Raw genomic sequence first — 23,778 nt, forward strand, 5'->3', positions numbered from 1 at the left:
AACAAAGAAAAACAAAACCAAGAAACACAAGTGACACAAAAAAAGCGACAGCCCACCATCAGGCAACCTATGCTCAGCTATTCCCCAAGCAAGAGCAGGCAAACTCCCTCCCACCCCCGCCAAGTTTTTAATGCTGAGCATGAAGTCATGTGATCTGGGATATCCCTTTGGTCAGTTGGGGTCAGCTGTCCCGGCTGTGTCCCCTCCCAACTTCTTGTGCACCCCCAGCCTGCTCGCTGGCGGGGCAGTGTGAGAAGCAGAAACGGCCTTGATGCTGTGTGAGCACTGCTCAGCAATAACTAAAATATCGCTGTGTTATCAATGCTGTTTTCAGCACAAACCTAAAACACAGCAACATACAAGCTACTATGAAGAAAATTAACTCTGTCCCAGCTGAAACCAGTACATCTATATAACAAATGTCTTAAACCTTTTCAGAGATTTCATTGAAATTATGATCATCTGTATGAGTATAGATGAAATGGAAAATTATGTTGACGCTAATGTACATGACTCATTTTACTTGCTTTGTGAAACAGTTGATGCATGCCATTGTAAAATTGCAAAATAATACATATCTTTGCTCAGCTCTATCTTCTGTGTGCAAAAGCCACATACATTTCCATTAATTCTGTGATAAAACTGTAAAGAGGTCGTCTTCTGGAGCTGTATGAGAGTTCAGGAGGGATTTATTTTGTTATTTCTGCTGCACTTTATTTAAGAGTACTAAACAAACCCAATTAGGTCCATTTTAGGACACAGCACCCTTTCAGTGCCATAGAATAATCTGAGCTATTTTCCATAGTAATTCTGTGTTTACGCCACAGATAATACAGAGGAAGACTCTGGAAGCTGTAGTCCTTTTCTACAGTCCTTTTCCCCTGTTCCAGCATCTTACAATCCTCTCTTACTCTTCCTTCCCAAAATGAATGGTGATGCTGAGATAATAAGCTTTTCCAGCTCTTGGATCCTCTCCTTTGCGGTTTTGGGTGTGTGTTTTGGAGAGGGAGAGAGCAAAACGAGGAAGGAACCTATGGCTTCATCTCCCTTTTCTAGTTAATCTTTAGTTTTGCAGGGATTACTTTTTCTCATTTAAAAGAATGTATCAGTCAGTGATTTTGTTCATCTGTCTTTAACAGATTATTTATCTAGCATGAGAATTGTTAGTTACCTTTATTATAATCTGTTATTCTGCTGATAATGCTTCTTGAATTTTTGTATGCTTCCTACTGGATGTGGTAGATACATGACCATGAAATTGTACTGTGATTAACTTGTGCTCTGGCATGGAGAGCAGAGGGAGCAATCAGACAGTAAAGGAAATTAGGTTTTCTCTGTTCTCAAGGGTCAAAGTAAAGTTTAAGTCTGCTGTCTACCTCATTCATAGTAACGGTATCATATCATGTGCTTATCTGCTATTTGAAATATTTTAGTCTTCTAATATAATTGATGTTGGCCACTGTAAGAACCTTTCTTTTTATTTAACAAAGGTTATAAAATCCATACTTTCACATTAATAAGACGGATGCAGTGCTTCTCGAAATGGTAGTAACACTTAATTAGATTGACACTTGCATAAGTTCTTTCCTTGTAATTGTAGTATACTTCCTTCAATTACAGAAATTGCCATTTTCTGATGTGAATTGTTGTGACCTATTCTGAAAACAATCTCTTGTAGTATTTTAAGAAAGAGTAGTGATAATTTGGTAGAGTATCAGCAGCGCAATGAGGGGTCTAAGCAGCTCTGATTGGATTTTTTTATTATTTTGGTAATCTTTGCAGGTACTGTTACAGTTTACAAAGCAGAAAATAATGTCGGGGATAATCTGGTGTAGCATTAAGATAACAGCTAGCTGGGTTTGATAGATTCTTTTAGTTCAGGAATAAAATGAGTTAGTGTAAAGCATACCGCTGTTTCTGATCTTTCTTTTCCTGAACGTTATTTTATGTTAATCTGTTTACCAGGGACTGTCTTTGTTCATACAGTGCTTTCAGCTCAAGAAATTTGCTTAAGCATACAGTTTAACCACTGTTTTGGAACCTGTGAAGTTGACTAAGGTGTCTGAACACTCACCTACCATCACATCTGCTTTAAGTAGTGCCAGAAGAATATTTGCACTTAGGACATGTGCTGCCTCTTACTGGGAAAATACCGTTGTTCATGGAGAAGGGGAGAGGGTGGGGAGCTGGAACTAGCTTACTTGTACTTCCTTAAGCAATTTTCACACTAATTCAATACTCACAACTGTTTCTGTTCTGAACAATGAACAAGATCCAATATAATTTGCACCTTCCCTAGGGGGGAGTAGTTAGCCTCAGGGGGTTAGCGTTCCAGTAGTGTGGTGCGGGCTGAGAAAGCCAACCAGAATTGGACATGAAGTGGAGCTTAGCATTGTTGTTTTATTTCTAGCAATAGTCTGAAATCATTCTTTATCTAGATTTGTTTTTTGTTGTTTTTTCTTCTAGCCAAAGTATAAAGTAACTTTGTGTTGTCATAGAGTAGTTGACTCCTGTACCTAAGTGATCTTAAGTAAAACTGTTAAATAAATTATTGTGTTTGTTTCAGGTTATTAAAATCTGGTAAAATGGTAAACTGAAATTTGTGTTACAACAAGTTGACATTGATTGTTTTATCTTGAATTGAAACATCATCTTTCTTCATACTAAATACCATAAAATGTGTTATAATCTTGAATTACAATTTAAATATAAAACAGTAGAATTGTTTGTTAGCATGGCTTAAGTTCAAATTTTATAACTAAGTGGTTTCTGAATTTGTGTGTTAATTATTTTAAACAAGAACTTAATACATAGAAAAGAGGATTTAAAGGAGTCGGTCAAACTAATTCAAGTTCAGTAAGACACGATTTCTACTTCCGTGTTGGGTGTCTGCGCCCCACCTTTTTAATGACACTACTCTAATATCTTGTGTCATTTTACAGGCAAAATTTGTTAATACTTCATTGCCATTATTAATGGGATTACTCTCTGAGCATGGTATTAGGATTTCCTTAGTATGTCTAGTCTACCATGTTTCATTCTGTGTTCAGAATAGTTGGGTATTGGGCAAGAATCTGCTCAGTTTTGTCACTTTAATTGGAAACTTTGAACTCAGAAGCCATTTTGCAGTTGTATCTGTTGGTTGGTAATGTTTGTTGAACAGACTTCAGAGCACCTCAGGGAGGAGAGTTCCTGGGTGTGAATGCTAAGGTGGGAGGTAAAATAATGAAAGGTATGAAGATGCTGCAAGGGAGGAAGAGAGTTTCTTCTCCTTCCTGTTGGTCAGGAATTTGTCTTGAAGTGAGTAAATGGATCAAGAGTCATAACCTGGTAGGAAGGCATACTTTCCTGAAACATAAGACTATAAGACTTGTTGTAATTGTTACTTATTGAGGAATATTGAATGTCTGGAATATGGAATTATTTTCACGTTTTGTCTAGTCCTGGATAACACAGATTTGAACCACTTCTGGACTAGCTGTTTCTCTGATGAACCGCTGACCTGCTAACCTCTGGGTTTTACTGGGGGTAAACAGGAGCATCAGTCGTATCAGAAATAAGACTTAGATTTTAGGTTGAAGTGCACTCCTTATGTTCACTTTTCTTGATGTTGAGCAAGTCTATTAGTAAACATATTTGATACTAGTGAGTTGTGATAAAATATCAGACTTAGGTACCTGCGTTATGTAAGTGAATCAGTATGACTGTGAAATGGTAAATGAGGGATAGGACACAGATGAAGTGTGCTTTTGGTGCATGGGAGCTTAGTTGGAAATATTAAATTCTTTTTTTGGTCAGAATCAATCGATGCCACTAGTTTAAAGCTTATATGCAAAAAACAAAGTAAAGCGTTGGTTTTAGTTGATTGTGGTTTTGCATGTTTGAGCAGGACTTGATGTTAGAATGGATTTCCTGAGATGATTTCTTAAAAGTCATACTTGATCCTGTACATTTTATTTCAAGACTGTATTCCTACAACATTGGAAAACCCAGTCTTCATGGAATTTCCTATGATTAAAGTGTGCTAAGTAACTAGAGAATACAAACAAAAGTACTCTTGAAATTTAAGATGTTTCCTAAAATTAGTTTCAGTAATTTAAAATTACTTTTTAAATGTATTGTAAAAAATTACTTAAAATGTCTTGTCAACAGCATTAAATATTAGTCCTTGTGTTTTAATGTATTTTTAAAAAAAAGAAATAGAGGCGCTACAGACTTTTTCCCCTCCCCTCTAGTCATTACTGTAGTATCTAACACTATTTAAAACCAAAGATAATTATTAGTCATCAAGGCTTCATGTAAGAATCAGCAATGGTGGTTTCTTTATTGTTCTCCTGTATAATCCACATCTAACAAGCAGTATATCCTTTATTGATAGATTAATAGTTTTAATAATATTTGTGTTCTCCATGTTATTTCTATATATGCGAGCTATGAAAAGAGCTTGCCAATGTCTTGGCAAAAACATTCTAGGGATATGATGTTTAGCTGGCATGACTGCATGCAAATTTAAGTATTATATTTTGAATATAGATTTGTAAAGTAATTTTGATACAGGTTGCAACCAATGCAGGTGAAGAGTAGAAGCTCTTACGAAACTGTTTGTAAACATGTATTTTCTGTTCTAAACTAATTCTCGTTTAAATGTTTGCCTAAATAGTTTTGCTTTCCAATCATTTTCAGTTATTTAATTTTATGTTTGTGGTTATGATTCCATTTCCATAACTATGCCTTTGTTTCATTTTACAGAGGAAATAAAGGCTGAAACAGAAAAGCAAAGGTATGTGATAGTTCATCATATTGAGCAATAGTGCTTTACTTTCTTAAAATGTGTTCTGCATTGGGAGTACAGGTGCTCTCTGAAAAGCATTTTCAGTGTATTTTGTAAGGTTGGTGGTATCTGAAAATGTGCTAAAAGTGCTACTTCTGTGACTGGCTGTTAGGGTGCAAGGCACAGGGCCTGGGAGTAAAGGCAGAAGATAGCTTAGGGAGAGCAGGCTGATACTGTTTGGCCAGGGAGACTGGAATGCAACTAAAAGACTTGAACTGTGAGTGAGCAAGAGGAGGAGGTTGGGGTGAGGAAGTGGGAACAGGTGGAGAAAACTAGTGTAATTTGGAAAGATAGTGTCTGGAAAGGACCTTGTTAGGGAATAGGTGTAGATTTCTGGAGGCAATTCCTCTACAAGTGAAGCTAAAAGCCAAAATTAATGTTCAGCACTCTTCCGCTATCAACAAGTAAATTTTAAGGTATTGGTAAACTGTGGAATCCATTATTAGTATTTAATTACATGTTCCACAGGATCTTCTTCCTCCTTCAGTGTACTTTACTAACCATGAGTCAGGGTGTGTGGTGAAGACTGTTTATACCACTTGTTGAAAGAATCGAATCAGTGGGTGAAACTGATGATGAAAGTGTTCTTATGGCTTAAGCAGATGAGTGCTGCTAGGGGACCTGCATTCTGCCCTGTAACTAAATTTCTGGTTTAGGCAAATCATTTAAACCACAGCTGTCAAAATTGGCTGCTAATGATTTCTTCTTCGTCTGCTTGGTATTTGAGCTGAAATCTACAAGTTTTAGTTTGGAAAATGTCAACAGTTCTAGCTGGACAAAAAGCCAGTGGGAACTTTGTTTCAGAAGATGTAAAGGACAGTTTAATATCAAATATGCTGAACAATTTAGTCTCACAGCTTATCAAAATTGGGCATATAAAAATTAGTGGATGCATCTGACTGAGTCACTGTGCTTTAGTTTCCACCAGCAAAATAAAGTCAATACCATCAGCTCATAGTAAGGTTGTAAAAATAAATTTAATATTTGTGTAGTGTTCAGATAATGTTGCACCAAGCACCACAAAACAGTCTCAGACAGAAAGTAATAATGTGTTTTTATAATAGGTTTTACTTTAGAATAAATAAAGCAGAAGTCCACATTTTGAAGAATGATAAGAAAAAAAAATGCTTAACATTAAATATTCATTGAGTGGTGTTTGTTCTGTGCACTGAATAAGGAAAAGTAATATCTGATCCTGTAGTTAAATAACATGCTAAAACTAATGAGAGACATGAATTATAATGAGGTATACAAGCATGGTTCAGCCATTTCTAAACTTTTGGGTGCTTAAATTACATCCTATTAATATTTGAAGTTGTAATTTTGGGGGTATAATGTTATATGTCTCAGCCTGTATACATTTTCTAAATAGATTTTTATTTATTTTCTTCAGTGCTGTCTTTATTCTGATAGTAGCCTTTTGCTGCTATGAAGGCATTGCTGAACTTAGTAACTGTGAATGGATTTGCCCTATTCTTACTATAGAGTTAAATTTTTTAGATGCAGTAGAAAATACTGTTTTTCTAGGCCTTAGAATAGAGAAACCTCTCAGTTTATCCAATTATTTTCAGCTTCTTATTTCTGTGATTGAGATTTGAATATCCTAACAAGGGGCTTCTAGTGATAGGTCTTTAAATTTTTCCAGTCCCTGTTTGAGGAAACTCATCTCACAGTTAACCTGGAGTGCATTGAAAAATAGGTCATTTCCACCTCCCAGAAATTTTGCATGGAAAACTGCTTCTTTTGTTTTGTTGTTTTTTAAACAGAACCAGTGTTTGGTAGTGGGATGGGGAGGAATGGAATAGAAAAGGACAGGCTGATTTGTGTAACCATTACACAGCAAATGCTGCCAAAATAATTTTAAAAATTCATTGTTTGATACATATGTTAGCCTGTTTCTGTGGCTGATATGTAAGTATCAGTGTATTTCATAATCCTCATGCTTGATAGATCCCTTGGTGGAAGAAAGTTTTGTTAGGGACAGTTTCTGGTTTCATAGTCGTCTGGGGAAAAAAAAACCCAAACAGCTGAAGTAATTTCTGGGCTGACATTAGGAAGAAAAGACCTCTGGTTTCTCTTCTCCCATCTCCCTGCTATCCCTTTCCCTTTCTCGTCAGCAAGGTGGTGAGCTTATTGAGTTATCTTTCCAGAGACAAATGGAGCATGATCTTCTGTATTTATTATTTTGGGCATTTTTTAATAGTCTTAAATTAAGAGAAGCTTCAGGCTACTGCAATAGCTTGCTGTGGCATGGGTTCTTCATTTTCAGAATCTCCTCATGGCCTGCTCCTTGTTTCTGAAAAATTCTGGGTTTATTTCCGGAGTGTTCTTTTAATCTATTTTTAATGGTATCAATAAACATATTCACTAGATGAAGAACAGCCTGTCATAAGACATGAGCAAGAGAAAGCACCCTTCCATCCCTCAGAGAAAAGCTTTTGCAGGAATTTCAGAGAGGTTTAAGAATGTAGAAGAATCATGTACTTCCTCTGCAACATATCTGATTTGGGTTTTGTCCAAAAGAGTTCTGTTTCCAGCAAAACAATATTGGGTAATAAATAAAATTATGCATACAACAGAAAAACAAACCTCTGCTGCTCCTCAGGAAAAAAATATGTAGGGATAAATTCTTAAACCTTCAAAAGAGAAGTTATTTAGTAGAAAGTAGAATCTTAACACAATTATTCACTATCAAGACTTAGAATTTAGGTGGCCTTTTAAAGCAGCCTAAACAAGGGGGGCTGTTTGAATGTGGTACCAAACATCTTCTCAAGGACAATACAGCTTGCTCCTTGAAAAGCTGAAGCATTGTGATAACTTATCATATTGGTTAGTTTAAGGCTTTCTCCATGATGCATGGAACTGCATTTATTCTATGGGTTTATAATAAACTCTTAGCAGTTCATTCTTCTATTTCAGCAATGTGAAAAATGTTATTTTCTACCATCTGCATTCCTTGAAGCATCTGCTTTAATTTGCAGCAAGTGCATAGGGCCTGGATTTGAAATTAGTTGTTCTGTAAAGATCTGCAAGAATTTTGTCATCCTTCAATACAGAATACAAAGTTTTGCTTTTTTTGCTTGTTTTTTCTCTTTATACCAACTATCAAGTCTGTATACAGACAGTGTTGTTTACCCTTTGTGTAAAGATACATATGTGTGCACAAAAAAGGTCAGGAATGCTTTATATAAAGATGATGAGCTGTTCTGTGAAATGAAAAATCCGAACATCATGCTTTGAGTTAGAGGCAAACTGCACTGATGCACACAAATTAGTGAAAAATTACCCATTCTTAATTGTCCTTTTGAGCATGCCCTTTCTAAAGGTGCTGTAAGCAGTAAAACTTCAACAGTTAATAATTTTCTCAAATTTTGTACAGTTAGTCATTTCAGATGCATTGCCCCAGTGAGATACATTGGTAACCACTGTACTCTTAAATTCTGTGGTGTCATCTGAAGCACAGATAGAACAAAATTTTGGGGTTGTTTTCTTCCCACCCCCAGGTATGTCTAGGATTGAAATTCAGTTATGATTTAATCTTCAAAATAGATGTACTTTCTCTAAAGTACTGACCAAACTTGTATCATAATACAGTAGTTGAGTAGTTCTTAACTTTCAGGATCATCAAAAAACCAAAACAAACAAAACCCAAAAATATTTTTGGCGAGTTGTATTTTTATCTGTTCTAGTAGTAAAATTTCTGCCTAGACTTCTCTGGGAATTATCTGTGAATGTGGAAATAATACTGAATGGATTTCCCTTCCTCCCTTCTGCCTTCACCAATCCAGTAAGGGGAGTATTTTCCAGTTCAGAGGAAACAAGTCTTTACGCCTTCAAACCAGCAGGGACCACTGAATATCTGCTTAGCGTGCAAATGGTTCGATTTGCCTGATCAGTAAAGGAGACAGATGAAGTATAAAAGCTGTTCATAATATTTATACAACCGTGTTACCATTGTGTTAACTTCATAGAAGTTACTCTTTCCTCATGTTAACTTTATTGATATTTTATGTCATTCATAAACATCGAGGTGGTGAGCACTATTTGTGTGATCGCTTACAGCATTCTAATACAATTATTCTGTTTAGTCCCCCTCATGGAGAAGCAAAGCCTGGTTCAAGCACTCTTCCACCTGTGAAATCAAAGACAAGCTTCATTGAAGCAGACAAATACTTCCTACCATTTGAATTGGCATGCCAGTCGAAGTGCCCCAGGATTGTCAGTACATCTTTAGATTGTTTACAGGTCTGTATGAAGATGAGCTTTAACTGTCAGCTACAAAATTCTGTTGGTTTGAAGGGGAAGTACAGTCATATGTAACAAATAATGTTGTTGGTTTTCTATTATTTTACTTTATTGTACATAGAAGCAAGTTGAATATATTTCTGACAAAAGGTGAATGTGTGTCTTATTATGTAGTGCATGTATGTGTTTATGTATATACGTATTACCACAGACCTTTGCCATGTTTGTATCAGTTTTAGTATGTTAGTGTACAACTACCTATTTTCATGTTTATGTGTTGAACAAACACAGCAGGTATATCGTTAGCAAATTCATCTTATGCTATTTATAATTGCAGAAAAATATTTTCAGTGTGACATGTCTGGTCTCTCAAAGCTCATAGGCTCCTGTAATGTTTTCGGAACAAAGTCTACAACATAGAGTTTAGCCATTCACTTCTCCCGAGTAGCTCGACAGCAGTGAACTCAATTAATACATTTACATTCACAGGCACATGCATGCCTGGTATGCTGTCACACTATGATGCCTTGCTACTCTGTGTATTTTTAAGTAGATGGGCCATGGAGACTTACAAATACTCCTTATGCCTGAAGTGTTTGGAAGAGGATTTTGTTAATTTTGTAATAAATTCTCTTTCAAAGTTTTGAAGACCTAAAGAGAAAAAGGGATAATAGAGCACTTAAAAACAGAAGACTAGCTAGTAGCTTAAATAAAAAGCATTTGTAGCTGGTTTATCTGGTATTAAAAACATTTGTGTGCTGACTACATATGAAGGCTTGTGTGATGTGAGTTAGTTTTTAGAATCCTGCTTGTTTTAAAACATTGTTAACTGATGAACAAAAGCTTTAATGTTAAACTTGCTGACAAACTTTGTGTTGCAGTTGCTGAGTGAAAATCGAATAAATCTGGAGGGCCTTTAAAAAAGAAATATCTTTGATGTTCTATGAGACTTGGGGTAAAATGTACTGTTTTAAATAAATTCAGTTGATAGCTCTAACTTGCACAGAATAATTGTTATAACAAAATTTTATAAACTCTTATTTATGTTTTTTTTTCCCTCCTCTCCAGAAACTTATAGCATATGGGCACTTGACAGGGAATGCTCCAGACAGTACAGCTCCAGGAAAAAAATTAATTGATAGAATTATTGAGACAATATGTGGCTGTTTTCAAGGCCCTCAAACAGATGAAGGGGTTCAGCTACAAATAATTAAGGTAATGTGATTAATACTTCCAGTATTTATAGTGGTGACAGCAGGAAGGCATTCGTGGCCGTGGAGTCCAAAAGAATAAGTGTTTAATTTGTAAATGTAATGGTAGTTTTAAGTATTTTCTTGATCTTGGTTGTTTGAGGTGGAAACTCCCTATCTTACACTCCTTGCCCTACTCTCGCCCATTGTGTTTTGGGTGAATTCGTTGTTGTGAGCTGAAGTCTTGTGCACAGACCACTGGGTGAAATTTCATTCACAGCAGATCAGCGGAGCTCTCTAATTGTGAGGAATTACTATCAAATAATTCCCCCCCCCCCAGTGGGGAAGATGGTAATTAAGCAGCAGATTTTTAAATCCATTTTGGAATTATTTTATGAAATGCAATCAGACCTGGCAGTCAGTCGTTACCATGGTAGCTTTGTGCTGCTGTGTCATAGACTTTTGCTTGAAGGAGGTCTAGGGTTTCTTTCCATAGCGCTTATAAACGTTGCACGTGGAGTTTGTACAAATAAGTGTTTCTGGGGAACCCTAGCAATTTTCTGAGTGCACCCATTAATTATGGGTATTTACTACGAGAAATTATTATGCCAACTAATAGATGTTAGCCACCTAGTGGAAACAGCGTACCCTACTCCTGTAACAGTAGTCTTTGAATGGTTGTGATGATGAGCAGTAGTGAAGAATACAATTAAAGTTAGTTATGAGGAATAGAGTGTTTGTTACTTTGTATTCTTGTGTATATGTCATGAAGTGTTGACATTTGTTGCAGATTGTATTTACTTGTTTTTCTGCAAAGATGGTAGTTTGTTCTCCTGCTCCTTCTCATAGCTCAAATCTTCCTTTTTCTTGACGCTCCACTTCTCCAGCAGATAGTTGTTACAAATGTTGGTTTATGCTGCTGTTGTTTAGATCTGTTGTGTTGTTTTGCCCAAGCATTTAAGACATTTTTCATCTTGCAAAGGGAAGTTTTTGTTGATTTAAACTTTCAGTGGCTGAAACCGTTATATCTCTCTCCCTCTCACTGTAATGCCTTCTCCCCGGATGCTTTCTTATTCCAGTCCTCCCTGCTTGAAGGGGATTATCTGTGAGCTGATATTCCTTCTGTCCAATAAAATAGTTGAGAAAGTAAATTCTTCAACAATTGTAAAATACATTAAATGTGCAAATTCATTTAGTGCCTTCATTTTTTGACTGTTCAGACTTAGCTAATTGCCATGTTAGAATGCCTGGAAAAGTGGAGAGTACTGTTTTGGCTTTGACTCCATATTTGTCCAGTACACTGGACACTATAAAAAGCATCAAAATTAGAAATAACCTTAGCAAAGACCAGAACTTTTTACTTTCTTTGGGGGAATAATGAAACTGCTAAGTTAGTCGTATTCTCTTAGGCTTCATAACTGTTCAGTTCTGGGCTGAGTGTGGACCCCGCTTCTCCAGTATGATTTGAAGGATGGATCATGTGTCTTTTCAGACTCTTCTGTGGTCCTGGTGATTAGTATAGTCTCTGAAGAATTTTAATTCCATCAGGGAGATAGAAGGCAGGGGACCTGGTCTCCCACTTTCTGTGCTGGTACTCCCAGGCTATTATTCACAACATGAGCAGTGCTCCTGCAGGACAGCTGCAACACCAACACCACGGTAAAATCTGAGAACTGTGATCACTCAGGCAACTTCCTCCCATGAGTGTTATCTCGGTTCTGCATGCTGAATGGACAGCCCTTACATAACGTGCTGCCCTCAGTCTAAGATCTGGGAGCCGGAGTTGGGTAAGAATTCACACACGGTGCTGTTTGCTAGTTACTAGATGGCTTTGCAGTGGTGGAGTCGTCTTCAGCAGATTCCCAGCAACCAGAGCCACTTAAACATTCAAAAAATACTTCTCTGCTGACTACCACAGAAATAATCTTGCAGAGGCTCAGGAGTGTAGTTTGTCTCTTTTTAGGTATCTAAGCTTAGAGGTATGTCTGGCGGTAATTCTGATAGTTGGTGGCTAGTTTACATTTTCTGCCCATTTCTGCTTGCCGTCCTATCTCTGTAATCCCCCCCTCATTCTTCATCTGCAGACTCCATAATGAACCAGACTGGGAAATTGGCCTTTTCCTTTCTTCCTCTTGTAGTTTAGTTTGAGTTGGTGTAATTTTGATGGAAAGCCATGCACATTCTTTTTCAGTTGTTACGGTGGGGATTACTGGGGCAGAAGGAAAACAAGTAATTAGGCTAGTCCTGCCATTGAAAATTGTTTATTCAAATGATGTTTGAAACAGCCTCCCTTGATTGAACCTTTTTGCCTTCAGGCTTGCTCTGCTGGGGCTACGATGGCGTTTGTGTGTGCAGACTTCCTGTTGACACCTGCAGAGGTTTTAGTTGAAGTTCTGTTTACGTTTCTGTCTGGCCTTTTTGTGCCTGACGAGCTACAATGTGTGACAAAAAAATATGTTAAAAAGAATGGGGATGAGGAAGAAGGATGGGACATGGGATCACCAACTGTTTATCCTCATCTGTGTTTTCTTTCCTTGGTCTGCTGTGTATTTGTTATTATCTAGACACTTTTACAGCTTAACTTGCTCATGTTTGGCAAAGAAAAATTTTTGTGTGTGCTTGATAGCAGTAGCTTGAGAAGTTGAATGTTATTTGAGTGACTGCTTTCTGAGTCTAACATGTGCAATATACTGTTCATAAGGTCAACTCCTGTATGTGTCTTTTTACAACTAGTCACGCTGTCAGTATGATCAGTGTCCATGGAGGAAGGAAAGTTGAATCAAAAATTGCTTGCACAAGTCGCCTTTTGAAACTAACTAAAAATAAAGGACAACTTATTGTTGGCTTACAGAATGGGAAAACTGTAAAAGCTGACTAATTCTGAGGAATAAGGAGAATAGGTTTGAAAGAATTTTAACAAAACTTGCGTGAAAACAGATTCCCAATTGAGAAGACCCTTAGAAAAAACTTCTTCAGTTCCATATCCTGTTGTGTTTCAGTAGTGTGGAATGCTATCTAAGTAACTTAATCATCTACAATATCATGTAGTAGCGTCATAATTTTTTCCTATAAAAAGCTCATAGAAAGCTTGATTTCTCCTGCTGAGATTAAAGAGAGCTGTAGATTATGGAATTATTTGAAAATAGAATAATTATGCAGGACATTTTATTTCTGAATCTTTGTAGTTTGAGGCTTTCATCTTAAGTTTAATGGCTAGGACTGGTTACTTAACCTGAAAATGCTGTCCTGTAAGTTTGCAATTTTATTTTCTAGAGAAGGATTATGTTTTCAGAATCGGACATGAAATACTTCTGTTTTGCAAAATATGTATCCCTTTAATTCTGTATTAGATTCTAGCTCATTTTGAACAGCTAACTTTCCAGTGATAAAACGAAATAAAACTTTATATTCTTATATAATTTATATTCTTTCTATTCTTTTCCATAGGAGAAACTGGAACATAGTTCAGTTCTTTCTGCGGTCTCCACAGTCATAATCCTTCTGTGTGTTTCAGGGCTGGTAACTGACCACATGCTTGTCAATATGGATTATTTTTTCTTACAATTTATGTTGTTGGAAAAAATACTAGTTCTAATTAAATACTAAGTGTTAATTAATGATCCCTTATTACTGAAATCTGGTGTAGAATCTAGGATATAACACTTGATTTAAATTGCTGTTCTGACTGTGAAAGCACACTGGAAGCAAACACAGTATTTTTTCTATTTTTCATACCCTTCCAGTGTATTTCCATATGTCTTTAAAGTTGGTAAACTGAGTTAGGTAAACATAGGTCTTTTAAAGCTATGGTAAATCTATAACATAAATGACTGAGTAATTTGGAAATGGTAAAAAGCAGGTGATAATCTTATCACTTGCTCACAAAGAAAATGTCGCTTGGAGAACTATATTATTGCATTCTGTATGTTTTGGGTGTTTGGTTTTTTTTTGTGTCACTCATGGAAAAAATTATTTACCTGTGAAGGTTATTTAATGTCTTTGTTGCTTTGTGGTTTAAGGACTTAAGTATCCTGCGTTTTTCCAAAAGTCAGTCCATAGTAACACATTATTTCGTGATAAGTTAATGTTCGGACTTCAAGTTGACTTTTTAAAAAACCTTATTATTAAAAATAACCCTATAGCCCTTCTCAGAGAAAACAGAATTATGTGGTTCCTGTAGCTAATACACTGGAGAGAGGGGTTAGGGCCACTGTCTCAGGTACTCGGGAGTTCCCAGGCAACTGAACGATGGATATTTTACCCAAAGTAAGCCTGTGCTGATCAGGTGATGGCTGTACTGTGTCATAAATCTTACAAAGATTAGATGATCAGAGTTGACTGAGAGGAAGAAAAGAATGACCCTGACTTGAAAACTAGGCTTCCTAGCAGTCTATACGTAGGTGCATCTGCCTCTTGTGTGTTCTTACATGGTTTCTTCTGTTTGTAGTTACTTTCTTGTACCATAACCATTCTATTCTTGCAGAATAGTCCGTGTGAGAGGAATGAAAAATTTACAGGTACAGATAGATGTCGGATGTTTTTAGTAGAGAATTAATGTTAATTTAGTTTACTTCTTAAACTACATTAGTTTTGCCTCACAAATCACAGTGCTTCCTGTACTGTTCTGAGACACTCATTTTACGTAATAGTAAATTCACTAAATATGCAAACATGCTTCAGGCTAAAGGAAAAAAAAAAAGGTGTCATACAAAAATATAATAACGTTTAACTCAAGAGATGAGAGATCTTGAAGATTTTTCTCCTTTCCCAAACTCGTCTGATGGTTGTTTATAAAAATGAACAATATCTATTTATAGCAACTAGGTAGAGGCACAGAACAATAGGGTCTTTCTCAAATACAGAACAATAGGTGTGAACAACTGGAAGGAAAGCCTAAGGAAACAGTCAGGATGATAGCCAGTACTTTCAGGACAACGAGAGCTTGATGGCTGTTGGTATTGTTGCAGGCTTTGTGACAAAGAAAGCTTTTGTGGAAGGACCTGAAATATAATCACAGAATCAGTAAGGTTGGAAAAGACCTGTAAGATCATCAAGTCCAACCATCAACCAAAAAAAAAAACAACCCACCACCATGCCCATTAAGCCATGTCCCACAATGCCTCGTCCACATGTTCCTTGAACACCTCCAGGGAGGGTGACTCTACCACTTCCCTGGGCAGCTTATTCCAGTGTGTCACCACTCTCTCAGTAAAGAAATTTTTCCTAATATCCAGTGTCAATCTCCCCTGGCGCAACTTGAGGCCATTTCCTCTTGTCCTGTCACTAGTCACTTGGGAGAAGAGACCAACACCCGCCTCTCTGCAACCTCCTTTCAGGTAGTTGTAGAGAGCGATGAGGTCTCCCCTCAGCCTCCTCTTCTGCAGACTGAACAACCCCAGCTCCCTCAGCTGCTCCTCAGAAGACTTGTGCTCCAGACCCCTCACCAGCTTCGTCACCCTTCTCTGGACACGCTCCAGCACCTCTATGTCCTTCTTGTAGTGAGGGGCCCAAAACTGAACATAGGATTCGAGGTGCGGCCTCACCAGCACCAAGTACAGGGGCATGATCACTTCCCTAGTCCTGCTGGCCACGCTATTTCTGATACAGGCCAGGATGCCGTTGGCCTTCTTGGCCACCTGGGCACACTGCTGCCTCATCTTCAGCCGGCTGTCAACCAACACCCCCAGGTCCTTTTCTGCAGGGGAGGTTCTAGCAATGTTTTTACAAAGGTTTCCTTCCATGCCTAAAGAACAGCAAAGGGGAGGAGTACAGTAAGTAGGATTTTTTTTTAATCATCTCTCCTTAGCTCACACTGAAGATATTTGGATGAAAACAGATGAGCTAAGTGTGACCAGAAGGAGTGGGAACTCAGCTGCAAAACGCCTTGAGTAGCAAATCTTTACCATGATAGAAAAGAGCAACCTAATGCTGCAACTCCATAGTCAGCAGAGCCACTGCAGTAGCTTTGCTGTTCTGACATCTGCAGAGAGGCATTTTTCTGTCCAGGCTTTGACCCAGACATTGTCCTACCCCAGCCCTTGTCCTGGCATGCATTAATACTTTGAATCAACTAAAATCACTTTTAAAACAAACAAACAAACAAACAGCCCCAAACCAAACACCAGAAAAGCATGTGGGGTTTTTTGTTCTGTTTTGGTTTTAATTGTATTAATGCGTTGCCATTAAAATAGCACAGGTGGCTTCATGTCCCAGACCTGTTGCAAAGTAAGCAGTAAGAGTGTATGGGTGGGAGGAAGGTGGAGCTTTTGTTCTGCCTCTCAAGGATACATTGCTGTGTAGCAGTTTGAGATTTTGTGTAATCCTGCTTAACTGGGGACTGTTGATGAGGTGGTTGTCTTCTACTCATCTGTCTCCCCTCTCTTCCTCCTTGCATTGGACCTAGTAGCCATTTGGCCCCAGAGTAGGGCTGGGGAGTAATCTGATGAAAACTGATAAAGTGAGAAAGGGAAGGATTAGTTTTCTAACATCTGAGTTAACAAGGGTTTCAGAGGAGCAGGACTCCTATTCCTGATCGCAACTTGTGGTTTCTCCGGGTTAGCTGTCACGCCAGCTGTGATAATGATGCACTCTTTTATGATACAGAATGAGGTGGTGTTATTTAGGGCATGCAGTCTGATTGAGCCCTAAATGAAAGCTACTAAGAGGCAAGGATGTTGTCAGAAAGTAATTGCAAAATACTTCCTGTCTCACATTTGTTCTCATATTTCTGCTAGATTGTGATAGTAGAGGAAGAGAAATGGCATTGAGGCACGAAGTAAGCATGACTAATAGCCTGAGGACGGCTCTAAATTGGAAGGAATATGAAAGATATTAACAAAAGATCAAAGGTAAAAATGCTTATCAGTTTACAACCATGTGTCATAGTCATCAGGGTTTGTTGTCTCTAGTGCCTAAGAAGGAAGGAAACCCAAAGAAGTGACTGTCAGGACCTCTGTAGCCAAGTTGAACTCTAATAGTTAGTTATCTGCAAGGAGATGCCCTGCTGGAAAGACTGATTTCTCAGTCTGCGTAGAAGATGTAGTTATTCAGTGAATTTGGATTAATATGTTAAGGAGGTATGTCTCCGTGTGTGTGTAAACATTTCTTTGCCTGCACACCCCCTTATCAGGTGGTGTGAAAAGAACCAAGCTCTAGTAGTCACAACAAGCATACTGAAGAAACTTAGGAAATTCAAGCTCTTAAGCCAATTAAAACAAAAGAACACATAATCTGTCTGTAGCCTTGTCACCTTTTTCTACTAGCAGGCATTGATTGTCCCCTTTTTTAAAAGTTGGGGGGAAAAAAACCCATAAGACTTTACTTGAACTGAGATGGAAGTTAATATTGGACTTTCAGATATCAAACTCTTAATCACCTGAATTTAACAAGGAGACAGAAAGTGACACAAAGATGTAACTTTATGAATGGCATAGCTAGAACAAGAGAGATGGAGACTTGATCCCCCTGCCCCTTTCCTTAGTGTCCTAAACGCTAAGCAGTAAGAGACCTTATCTTCCAAGTAAGAAATTGTAGGTGGTTCTTAGACTGACGTACGTGTGTGTGTCTTAGTGTTATGTTTTGGAATTGGGTAAAAGAAATCTTAACTAAATTTAAATACTTAACTGTATTGGGCCCAAACAGTGGTGCTTTGGAAAAAATAGCTGTCTGTTTATGCCTTGTTTGGCTTGATTTCAAGAGTTACTGATTTTATTTTTTTTAAGCTAGCATAGACAAAGTTCTTCAAGGTTAATTCAGTTACTGAATTATTAGTGAAAGATTAAAGGAGCTTTCTGCTTCGGCCTTTCAGGACTTCATGACGCACAAAACTTGACAAAGTAGAATACTAAAATAAGTACAGGTGTGTGGCCTTTCCAGCCACATTGGAGAGTGCAGAATCTAATCACTGGGAGTTACTTGCCTTCAGGGCGATCATGTTTGCTCCTGAAACAGGTAGGGAAGAGCTGGAGAAGTCAGCAGAGCCGTGATTGAGATGAGTAGCTTTGGGGATAAATTTTGGTGAGTGTACTGTGGTGTAGGGGATATAGATATGTTACCTGATCAGAAGAGATGTGCAACTCTAATTAATGGGGTTCAGTGTGTTTTAACGCAGTACCTGCAAGTCTGTCAAAACCCCCAGGAAGTCCTAGCAGTCAGGTACAGAGAACAGTGCAACACTTAATGAAAGATAAGTGAAAATATGACACGCAGAATCGCATGTGTAGGCCATTGTAGAAGGTGTTTGCATAAAGGGAGAGGGGAAGGGACAAGTGGTGAATGGTTTAAATGTATAAATAGGCTTTGGTGACAGGCTTATTGATTCAGAGGTCATAGAATAGAATCATAGAATGGTTTGGGTTGGAAGAGACCTCTAAAGGTCATCTAGTCCAACCCCCCCTGCAATGAGCAGGGACACCTTCAACTAGATCAGGTTACTCAGAGCCCCATCCAACCTGACCTTGAATGTTGCCAGGGATCACACATCTACTACCTCTCTGGGCAATCTGTTCCAGTGGTTCACCACCCTCATAGTAAAAAAATTTCTTCCTTATATCTAGTCTGAATTTACCCTCTTTTAGTTTAAAACCTACCCCTTGTCCTATTGCTACAAGCCCTACTAAAAACTCTGTCCCCATCTTATAAGCCCCCATTAAGTACTGAAAGGCCACAATAAGGTCTCCCCAGAGCCTTCTCTTCTCGAAGCTGAACAACCCCAACTCTCTCAGCCTTTCTTCATAGGAGAGGTGTTCCATCCCTCTAATCATTGTTGTGGCCCTCCTCTGGACCCACTCCAACAGGTCTGTGTCTTTCTTCTACCAGGGACCCCAGGGCTGGACACAGTACTCCAGGTGGGGTCTCATCACAGCAGAGTAGAGGGGCAGAATCGTCTCCCTTGACCTGCTGGCCATGCTTATTTTGATGTAGCCCAGGATACGGTTGGCTTTCTGGGCTGGGAAAGCACATTGCCAGCTCATGTCCAGCTTTTCATCCACCAGTACCCTCAAGTCCCTCTCAGCAGGGCTGCTCTCAACCCCTTCATCCCCTGGCCTGTAGTGATACTAGGGATGCCCTGACCCAGGTGCAGGACCTTGCACTTGGCCTTGTTGAACCTCATGAGGTTCACATGGGCCCACTCCTTGAGTTTGTCCAGGTCCTTCTGAATGGCATCCTGTCCCTCAGGCGTGTCAACCGCATCACTCATCTGCAAATTTGCTGAGGTTGCGCTCAGTCCCACTGTCTATGTCATTGATGAAGATATTAAACAGTACTGGTCCCAATACGGACCCCTGAGGGACACCACTTGTCACTGATCTCCATCCAGGTAAGGCACTGGTTTGTTACAGCTTTTGTATGTCCTCTTCCCTGAATGATGTTTCCATTAGCAGAAGCAGGGTATTGATAAGTTCTGTGGAGGTGTTGAATCATTTCACAGAGTGGGTAAGAATTAAGGATGGTGGTACAAATTTCAGCTTAGCACTTCTTGGTTTTTAGGAGGCCAGTGACGTGTAAACTGAATTTTGGGAGGGAAAAAAGAACGGTACCAGTGCTCAGAGACTTAAGTTCCTTTAATGAAGCCTACAGTTTGCCTACCTCTGCGATTTCTTTTCTTCAGTTGGTTGGGGTTTTTTTGAATTTTTTTTTTTTTTATGAAAAAGCCTTCTAGTGGGCATTTAGGCAGTTCTACTTTGTAGATTGTAGCATGAAGTGCTGTTCAGTGGTCATGCAGATAAGAATGTGTACTCTCCGCTAAGAAATTTAAGTACAGTCATCCATGTATTTACCTCCCTATGTCCACTGATGAGAGAACTGAGGCAGCACGGGTAGAGTAAGAAGGGACCTTAAGCAGACTGCTTATCTAGGAGTAGAATTCAGGTCTCTTCAGCAGCAGCTCAGTGAGGTGGGTCTTTGATTTTCTTTTTCCTGTTAAGCTGTACAGTGATTTTTAAAGTGTTTGAGTGAGCAATGGATACTCTTTGTCCGCTTATTGGTGCCATGTGTGGATGGAGGTGCCGACAATGTCAGTAAGAGAAATGAGGCATGGTTTGATGAGTAAATTATGCAACACTTAAAATAACTTTTGTTTTTAACTGTGATAAACTTAAAGTATGAGCTTTCCAGTGTTTCTAGTTCTTTCTTACTTTCCCTAAAGGTCCCATTAAATCATTAACTCTGTCAAAGCCTTTAATGCATAAAATTCCCTGATTTCTTCTACTGGAGTAGAATGATCAGTATAAGCATGTTTGTTCTATTGTGGACCAAGCTCTTCCCCTTTCCTTCCAACTCTCCAACATGCACCTCTGACAATGTCTTCACACCCTGTCCTCAGTTTTCATCTGCCTCTATTTCTGCTTTTTAACCCAGCCTGCCTCTACCTTACACAAAGATAATGTGTTCCTTACGTGATCTTTTACAGGCTTACTTGCATATTTTTTTGTTTAAAAGAAAAAAAGAGAAGCAGATACTAGCTCAAATGGAAAGAAAGAAGTGAATTTCTGCAGAGAGGGCAACACAGTATTCTAGCATCTACCCAAAGAGAGTGTTTAAAGGGTAGTTGTCCCACTTGTAACTGTCTAATCTCATACTCAGTCTGTGTTCGTCATGTACATTTATTTGTAAAACAACTTTTGGACCCTTTGGATTGCTTTCCATATTTTAACAGGTAGTCTGTTGTTCATGTTTTGGGTCTAGAAAACTCTAGGTTGACTTTTATTAACTATCTGCCTGATAACTCCATTGATTGCTTCTTGCTGTTATATGCTATGAAACGTGTATTTCCTAGATACGTTGATTAAAAACACCCTAATTTAATATAACTGGTGTGTATGATGTTCCAAGTACATGGAAAAAGTTAATTAAACTGCAGTTCATGATATATACTTAGTTATATTTTAAAAGTAATCCAAATTTGATATTTATTCATTTGCAAACTATTTGATTGACAAGAAAAGTTTTGACTGGAAAATATATGTATGTATGTGTGTTTGTTTATTTAGGCTTTGCTCACTGCAGTAACATCTCAACACATAGAAATCCATGAAGGAACAGTGCTACAGGCTGTAAGAACATGTTACAATATCTATCTAGCAAGCAAAAATCTCATAAATCAAACCACAGCCAAGGCCACGCTAACCCAAATGCTGAATGTCATTTTTGCACGTATGGAAAATCAAGCAGTGAGTATCTCAGTATCTTTATATAGAAAATAGCTCTTGAAAGCAAACCAGATTGAGAGATTTGTTTTGTCATGATTATTAAAACATTCCTAACTTAAGTACTTTAGGAAAAAAAAGAATCTGGTAAATTAAATTGTTCTTTTTGTGATTTGCACTCTGAAATAGGTATGAAATGTGTTTTCTGGGGGGTGGTGTATAGGATTTAAACTTCTCATAGTGGTCCTCTATATTTAATGGATGTATTCAACTTCAGTTTCTATTGTCAGGCTATCAAGAGATGCTACGCTACCTGCATAAGATTGCATATGGAATACATTAGTATTAGTGAAATACTCCAGTGTTGTTGTGATGATAAACAACAAAGCAGTAATCCATGATTAAAACAAAACAAACCAAACAAAAAACCTTTCTAGTCATGTAATCATTTACATTTTTTAACATTTTAATGTGTAGTAGTCACTAACACATACTTACATGTCATTAAAATTGCTATTATGAGTTGTCAGCAGGGACCCCAGCACATGCCCTGTGCCTTCTACTGCTAGTGATAAAGATTAATAAAGCAAAGTAGTTGTCCGAATCCCTATTTAAAAAAAAAAATCACAAAGAAACAGCCAAATTCCAAACAAACAAAAAAGCAGATGCCCGGATTTGAGAACTGGTTGAATTCCTAGCTACTTACAGAAATAATTCTGATGTATTATTACAAACTCATAAGTTTTCTCTAAGAATATGTAGTACTTTCTTACTTGCCTCTCAGGAGCATGCCTTCATTTTTGCCAGACTATAGTCTTTATACAAGTTGGTAAGCAGTTCTGCTTGTTTTGCACACTCAGGGCAGTTATTTTAATATGATCGCTAACAAATGCTAGAAAGAAGTATTTAAGCTGTAATCTGAAAGGTAGCATCTACTTGGGGGATCTATAGCACCCCAAAAGATGCAGCATAGAAAGGTTTAAGTGGAAGAGTAAAGGGCTGAGATCATAGTAGTCAAAATAACATTGTAAAAAGTTAAAACTTTCGGTCAACACTAGGCTCTGCAGGGATAGAAAGCCAGTCCTTAGAGCATCACTTCAAAGGGCGCCCTGCTTTGGTTTGATTTAATGATTGTTGTCGTAATCCATTAGTCAAGTTACAGAAATTCTTCCCTTTCTGGGGATTCCAAATCAAGGAACCACGAAACTAAAATAGTCTTTGTTTTACAGTTTTAAGTATGATGATTTCTTCCTGCTGAGGATGTGTCTTCTGTAGTGTTTTGGAAGTGCTGCTGGAAGGGTTTTTCTTGTGTGTCTTTCCCTTAATATTACATGCTTGTAGGATAACAGAAGACTCTTAAGTTCTCCAATGTATTTCTCTTTGTGAGAGTTTTCAAAAAAGAAAAAAAAAATCTACCTTGATGTTTCTCCATGCAGTCCTTGTATATTGTCACATCTCCTGGCTGAATTTCCGTACAGGGCAGGCAGACAACTTTTGGTCCTATACTATGTGTAATTTAGTCATCCCTCTTCCACAGTGAAGGTATGGTTAAATGTAATGTGCATAGTCCTCTTGCAAAGGTTTATCCCATGATAATAAAATTACTTATAATAATACAAAGGATGCATTTTCTTAAACTGTTACAGCTTTATGAAGGCACTGTGTAAGCAGAGACAATAGAGATTTCATGTTTATAAAATAATATATGCAATATCTATAAAACTCATTGTTTTGATAATGAAATTCTTGTGTGATTGCAATGTTTTTGTAGCTTCAGGAAGCCAAACAGATGGAAAAGGAAAGACATAGACAGCAACACCATCTACAGCAGTCTCCAGTAAGCCATCATGAGCCTGAGTCACCTCAATTGAGACATATTCCAACACAGACTGATCAGCTGTCCAAAGAACATGAGAGGGAGCTTGACCACAGCACAAATGATGTGGACAAAAATCTTCAAGAAGATACAGAGGCAGAAAATGGATCTGACATTTCTAGTGCTGAAAATGAACAGACAGAAGCCGACCAAGCCACAGCAGCAGAAAGTAATCAGTGTGTATTTCTGTTTCATGGAGGGAGGGAAAAGGTCTGTAAAAAGAAAGGCTTGAGGATTGTCTTTTTTTCCTCCTCTCCCAAATCTGGAGTCAGTCATATATTTTCAAATAGCTGACTAATGCAAAATGTCTGTTGTCCTTGTTATCACTGTTAAACTTTATCACGAGTATATTTTAGTCCTGCACTGTGTTGTAGTCACTGTAGCAAAGATTACTCTTTGCATCTATGTAATATTGTGAAAGTTTTTGAGAATAACATCTCAAAAACAGTAAGTTTTCACTGTTTAATGTACTTGAAAATATAAAGTTGC

General features: G+C 38.0%; 1 protein-coding gene across 4 annotated transcripts in view; it reads left to right on the forward strand.

Moving 5' to 3' along the window:
- Positions 1-23,778, forward strand: part of ARFGEF1 (ADP ribosylation factor guanine nucleotide exchange factor 1) — a 98,767-nt gene that overhangs the window by 27,217 nt on the left and 47,772 nt on the right. For all 4 annotated transcript variants that reach the window (XM_059815801.1, XM_059815800.1, XM_059815802.1 and 1 more), the window contains exons 2-6: positions 4,750-4,780; positions 8,920-9,076; positions 10,145-10,291; positions 21,258-21,437; positions 23,185-23,458. In XM_059815801.1, the coding sequence (XP_059671784.1) occupies positions 4,750-4,780; positions 8,920-9,076; positions 10,145-10,291; positions 21,258-21,437; positions 23,185-23,458 (789 nt within the window). The remainder of the gene's footprint in view (positions 1-4,749; positions 4,781-8,919; positions 9,077-10,144; positions 10,292-21,257; positions 21,438-23,184; positions 23,459-23,778) is intronic.

This window comes from Gavia stellata, chromosome 3 (genome assembly GCF_030936135.1).
Source record: "Gavia stellata isolate bGavSte3 chromosome 3, bGavSte3.hap2, whole genome shotgun sequence".
NCBI lineage: Eukaryota > Metazoa > Chordata > Aves > Gaviiformes > Gaviidae > Gavia > Gavia stellata.